The sequence below is a fragment of the Solanum verrucosum genome, unplaced genomic scaffold (genome assembly GCF_900185275.1).
Source record: "Solanum verrucosum unplaced genomic scaffold, falcon-dt-bn FXZP01000004.1, whole genome shotgun sequence".
NCBI classification, from domain to species: Eukaryota; Viridiplantae; Streptophyta; class Magnoliopsida; order Solanales; family Solanaceae; genus Solanum; species Solanum verrucosum.
In genome coordinates this window covers 677,537-684,121 of record NW_026020212.1, presented here as the reverse complement: position 1 = coordinate 684,121, position 6,585 = coordinate 677,537, and the positions used below count along the sequence as shown (strand labels likewise).

The following is a 6,585-nucleotide window of genomic DNA, read 5'->3' as shown; positions in this document are numbered from 1 at the left end:
ATGGCATCACAAGGAATGTCAATGCTCTCCAAAGGAAAGGAAAAAATTGATGTAATGATTATCAATATGAATTCAGCCGGCTTGCTTTCATTTCAGCTTTTGGATCAAGCTGTAGCCTTGGATATAGTTTCAATTTGTAAGTATTTAATTTTACTCTTCATTTATGACATTTAATATACTTATTAAAAAAATTAATTATCAAATATGTCTTTAATTTATCATCTCTAAATAACCCTTAGCTAAATAGATTTTGTTGGTAATATGTCATCAAGAAGGATTAGCTATGAATTTTAATTTGTTATTTAGAGTTATAAATTATCTATTATGCCAACTCTTACTTTTAGTAAGAATATATGTTGTTATAATAGATAAAAACCAAATTAACCCTTACATAATGTTTACAATATAATTTAATTTTAATTGCTAGCTTTTTTAAAATAACAATGCAGGTATTTGTGATGAATACGATGTACGCTCAGCAAAGAAAGCTTTTGAAAGTGGTGCTTATTTTTACATGCAAAAGCCACTTCACCAAGGATTTGTGAATTACATGTGGCAACTTGTATTGCAAAAGAATATACAAGAGGGAAAGACTATTGATGTCATTGACAACATTAAAATTGTTGGAGATAATGAAGAACAACATGTAGAGGAAAATAATGTGCCTATTAATATAGATGAGCAAGGCAATGATATCCATGAGACCACAAATGATGTTGTATCTAATGAAAAGCGCAAATTGAGGAGAAAGAAAGGTAGAAAACTGACTGAAGAGGAAAAGAGTCAAAGCAGCGCTACCAAGGTTATTATTCGACGAAAGACTCGCATCATATGGACTGTGGATCTTCATGACAAATTTCAAGAAGCTGTGAACAAACTCAATGATGGCAGTAAGTTTACTTCACAATTATTTATTACTTCATATTTATAGTCGTGGTCAACTTACTTGGAATTAAGACGCTCAGACTAATAATTATATTTAATTCATCTTTCTTATCTTAATTAGGAATATATGTTAAATTAAAGTGAATTTTCATTGTTATGAATTGTTTTGTAGGATGTTTTCCAAGTGATATTCTTGAGGCGATGAATGTACCTGGTCTTACTAGGTATCAAGTAGCTAGTCACTTGCAGGTACATTTCTCAAATTTTCTAATTGGTGAATTATGTATGTAATATTTGTGTGTATTTGGTAAAAGGAAAAACCAAGAAGATGTTTTTATGGAAAAAAGAATTGGGAAGTCATTTTTCATAAAATAAGATTTTATATCACTTTCGCCAATGACATTAATATAAACCTGTAGTAGTTAAAACTTTTATCAAAAGAATATTAATTCAACTCAATAATATCATTATCTATATATCTTTTTTGAGAGATATTTATTGTTAACCTATTATATCAAACACAAACAAATAATTAATAATATTTTTTTCTTCTTCTTCTTAACGCTTTACAGAAATGTCGTAACAATACTTGGAAAGCTCCAAGGAAGAGAAAATCTAGTAGCCTTGGAATATTTGAGACGACGTCGTCTCATCTTAAAATGAATGTTACAAATCTACAACAAGAAGAAACCCAAAGAAGCCCAGAAACTCCATTTCTACCAAACTTTGCTAGAGGAGCTGAGAGTTCAACTTTGCAGGAGGTCTATGTTGATCCCCAATACCTCAACTTTTCAGGAGGGCTACAACAACAACAGGAGGGACCTTTATGGGGATTGCAAGGATCAAATATTGGGCTAGAGTTTAACAATGGGATTCATCATGCTCAAAATGACTATGCCTTGGATGTAGCAACAGTGCCAGATACAAGTATTGCAAATTTGACAATTAATGGATTGGGAGTAGCAAATACTAATTTTCAGCAGCATATTGGTGATCAGTTGCAAGGATCATCAAATATTGGGCTAGAGTTTAACAATGGGATTCATCATACTCAAAATGACTATGCCTTGGATGTAGCAACATATGCAACAGTGCCAGCTGATACAAATATCTCCAATGCGACAATTGATGGATTGGGAGTTCAACAACATATTGGTGAACAAAACATGGCTCAACATATTGTCACAACATCACATGTGAGTGATACTCAAGGAAGTGAGTCAAGTGAGATGATGGATACTGATGCTTATTTTGATTTCGATAATCTGGATTTCTTCTATCAGAATAATGAACTTCCAAGTTTTGACCTACCCAATGAACATGACAGTTTGTTTGATCAAGTTTACTCTGATGATATGGTCAGTACTGCTTCTTTCTAAACTTTATTTATGTTGGTTGCTATGCTACTATTTATTTATCTACATTTGTCATGATGGTAGTTTTTTAGAAACAAATTAAATTTGATGTTATATCTTTATATGCAGGTGACATCGAGTGTTCAATTTCCAGATATAACAAGTTTTCCTGATGATTCTTCAACATGATCCAATGCAGTCTGAGGCTTTTTATGGAGATAAAGTTGTTTCTTCAAGTGGAAATTGCATCTTTCATTTTGTTTTTTAGACTATATATGTAGCACTCTATCTTTTTAATGTTTTATGTTGTTTAGACTATGTAGTATCTTTTTTATGTTTTATAGTACTCTGGACGGCAAAACTTAGTTAAATTGAAATCCTAAATATTTTGACTTATAGTCAAGATATACTAGTTTCAATAAATATTGCGTGTCAATATAACTAATGATTCAAGTCCAATAAATATAGATTTAATTGAAGGTTCAATTATATTGAACTAATCCATTCAATTGGGCTACAAATGACTAGTCCTATCCACTTTTCTAGAGGCATAATTTGGTGTCATTTGTCAAACGGAGAAGGGCTTAGAATTCCCTTGAACTGTTGAATTAGTATAAAACTATCAGTCATCTACCTTTTAGCCCACATATATCCCTGACATCAACATTTTGGTTCAAAAACACACTCGAAAGAGTATTCTGATGTCACTTAGGAGAAGTATAGGAAAGTGTGTGCATAAAGTAGTCGGATACTTTTTTGTTCTTTTTCGTGGCGCAGGTAGTCGAGACCTGACTCGTGAAATAAATCAGGTTCAGATCGATGACACTCTACCGATAAGTCATATCCCTTCTTGTCGCATTGGAAAATAAAAATTGACTAATTCTAAGTTGAAAGATCTATTAGCTTCTATGCTCAACCAACGTTATGAACTTGAATCTCAATTTAAAAAAAAGTAGTTCTGAAAGGACCCCATTTAGCTAGCTCACTTCTCACCTCAATGCTACACTTCCACGGGTACAAATAAAGACACTTGAAAGACTAATCAGAGTTGACAAAGGCCTTAGCATCCTAGTTCTGTACACTATAAAAAAGGTTTCCCCTAAGCCTTCATCTAACAGGAATTCTAGTATTATAGGTCATTGGGCGGTCAAAAGGTTCCCACAAGTAAGTTAATCCGTAACAATATTTGTTCCTTATGTGAACAACCATTTTCTTGAATTTAATTCATATACACTTTTTATTAGTTGGATTTCACACAATATATAAACAAATAGTTATCGTGTACAATGAAAAGTGAAAAAAAAAAACAATGTTGTCCAAAGATAATCAGTTATGTATAAAAGTCTACTCACTAGTGGACTATGATGGAGAAGGCAAGCAAGAACCAATCTAAAATCCGAATAGCTTAACTAACCTCTTCATAGTCCATTCATTAGATTTTTGAAGGGCTAAAACAACTCCAAAGTTGAAATCATGCCATAGGTCTTCAATAGTGGTGATTTTCTGGTTGGCATTGTATGGGAATTACACCAGTGAAGACGATTTTACATCCCTTCAGTATTTCCTTCCGAACAACCTGTAACATGATTAAGTTATCGATCAACAACAATAATAATTGTAATTCCACAAGTGGGATTTGGTGAACATGTTGTGTACGCAGTCATAATCATAAGTAGTATTATTTTAATCAACTCCACGGAGTTGCACTTACTAAAAATGAGAGATATTAAAAATTTCATCATATCAATATTTCTCTGTCTAGCTGATCTACCATTTCCTAATGAAGGCTCCCCTCCCCAAAGAATCATCAACCTTCTTTTTTTTTTTCTTGATCTAAACAATGTAGTTCCAGTAACATCTCTTTTAAGGGCGTTAAATACAAATGAATGAGATACTTCAAAAACATAGAGTTGATCTAGTTCTACAATGGGAATTAATTAAAATTTGAAGTACTAATATTTATTCAATTACTGTAAACTCAAATAAAAAAAGTCGTAACTCGAAATCATTTGTGGAGCTCATTTAGAAACATTCAAACTGAAATATAAAACTTTACAAAATAGTACTATGTTCGAGTATTGAAGAATTTCCAAATTCATCAAAACTAACAATTGTTGGTAACAAAATAGTATATATTCCCTTCGCTTTTGCATGTCTAACTCAAACTTGTATTCATAGAGAATCTTTTAATTCCTGCTAGAATCATTTTCATCACCACCATAGTTCTTTTGAGGATCCATTTTTAAGTAATAATAGAATTAGTATAGGTTCTTTTGAAAAAGAAAAAAACAATTGTATCCTTCAATTTGTTTGTCTTACTTTTTTTAGTTTGTTTTGAAACATTAAAAAATGTTTCTTTTTTTTTTGTCAATTTTAAATTTTAACTTTCCACCTAACATGTTTAAAACCACAAGATTAAAATATTTATCTAATTTAGTTAAGACATTAAAAATAATTTTTACTTTTTTAAACGTTATGTCAAGTCAAAATAGGGATAAAAAATAAAAAGGATGAAGTATTATTTACAGAAAAATTATTTTTTTTCATTAAAAAAAAAACAACCAACCTTGCATCTCAAAAAATAATTTTAAATATGCTAACAATTCTACAAAAAGAATAGACTTTAAAAATAAATAAATAATAACTAAAATTTGAAGCTTCAACTTTAGCTCGTCATTCGGGAAGGAGAAGAAGGTCAATGAACAAGTATATTCCAATTTCTCACTTTTCTCAATTTGGATCGGACGAATAATATTTGTAATTATTGTTAGCGTATACAATACTTAGGATTTCGAGTAGTAATTGTCAGCCATAATCTGATATCTAATTATATGTAATCGGCTAGTTTATGTGTTTAGTGATATCTCGAGTGATAGATATCTCTGTTCTCGATTCCGATGAATTATTGTTACGCAAAATGTTTCTGATATTAATAACTATCTCTGTTCTCGATTCCAAAGAAAAATAAATTGTTTTATAATTAAAAAAATGAAACCCAAAAGCGAAAGCTAAAGAAGATTGAATAGAAAAAAAAAACACCAAAAGGAAAATGATCAATTCATGAATTAATATCTAATAAATATTTTAATTTGACTTCCAATTTCAGAATTTCATGTAATGAAAAATTTGTCATGTCAATTAAAAATTTGCTACGGAATACATTTTCTTTGTCTGGGCTCAAAATTCACTTTGGTTTAGGAATTTTTTTTTATTAAAATTGATTTAAGATTTTTCTTCAATTATTATTACTTATATAGAATTATAAAATTAAAAATATTCCAAATAAGGTGCCGATGAATAGTATAAAGTAGCAAGTATTCTGTATTATTTATTAAAACTCTTGATAATCTTGACATGTAATAAGGCAAACTTGCTTGTGATTTGAGGTAAATTTAACTTTAGTTTGTTCATGAAGTAGGTATAATATACTTTGTGTATTTTTTTTATATAGACGTTGATATTCAATTTTGACCCTCTACAGTGTTAATTAATTATTGAGTGTTTTCAATTTCTCAAAATTGGAATAAATTTTTATAAAATTCAAAAATACTTTCAAGTCATCTTTAGGTAATTTTTTCATTTTTTAATAAAATAAGTAAGGTATATATTTCTATATGTTTATAATATATAGATTATTATTTATGAATATTTAGAAAACTATTTCAAGAAATAGTGTTTTTAATAAAGTTTATTAATTAGTAGTTCATTTCAAAAGTAATTAGTATGTCTTCGTAATCATCTTAATCTTGTTAAAGCTAAGATTCTTTAATTCTTTTCTTATCTAGAACTCTCGCTCTATCTTTTCCCATTTACAATACTTTGGTCTTATTCTTTTTTATGGGAAAAGGCTTACATATGTTATTGAACTTTGACAAAAGGTTTATTTACGTCATCAGTTAAAAGTTTGACTCATGTATATCATTATCGTTTCAAAAAAGTCTCATCCATGCCACTATTTGTTAATCCTTCATTTCTTGTTTTTTTTAGTGCTTTCTATTTCAGCTTTAGTAAATACTCATCCGTTCAGTTTTACTTGTCACTTATACCTAAAAAAAATAAATTATTTGTTACGTTTGACATATCAAGAAAACACAATTATTTTTTTCTATGTTTTACCCTCAGCATAGAATACTTATTTTTCAAATTATTTTTCAAGACAATGCATATATCATTAATTATTTTTTTAATGGCTATTTCAGGTGAACTTGTGACAAGTAAAAATGAACAGAGGGAGTATAAATCATGTCTGATTATTCTTATTTGTTGTTTTAAGATGGTATAAAATTTGTGCTTTTATTTTTTTAGTCCGTATTTAGACTAGATGGTCTCATTTCATTCCCAAATT

General features: G+C 29.5%; 1 protein-coding gene across 1 annotated transcript; it reads left to right on the top strand.

The window, feature by feature from the left end:
- LOC125830590 (two-component response regulator ORR26-like) lies at nucleotides 1-2,429 on the top strand. The gene is made up of 5 exons (XM_049509770.1): nucleotides 1-136; nucleotides 450-890; nucleotides 1,058-1,134; nucleotides 1,458-2,243; nucleotides 2,370-2,429. Exons 1-5 carry the CDS (start codon nucleotides 1-3, stop codon nucleotides 2,427-2,429), a joined length of 1,500 nt encoding a protein of 499 aa, XP_049365727.1.
- Nucleotides 2,430-6,585: the final 4,156 nt, after the last annotated feature.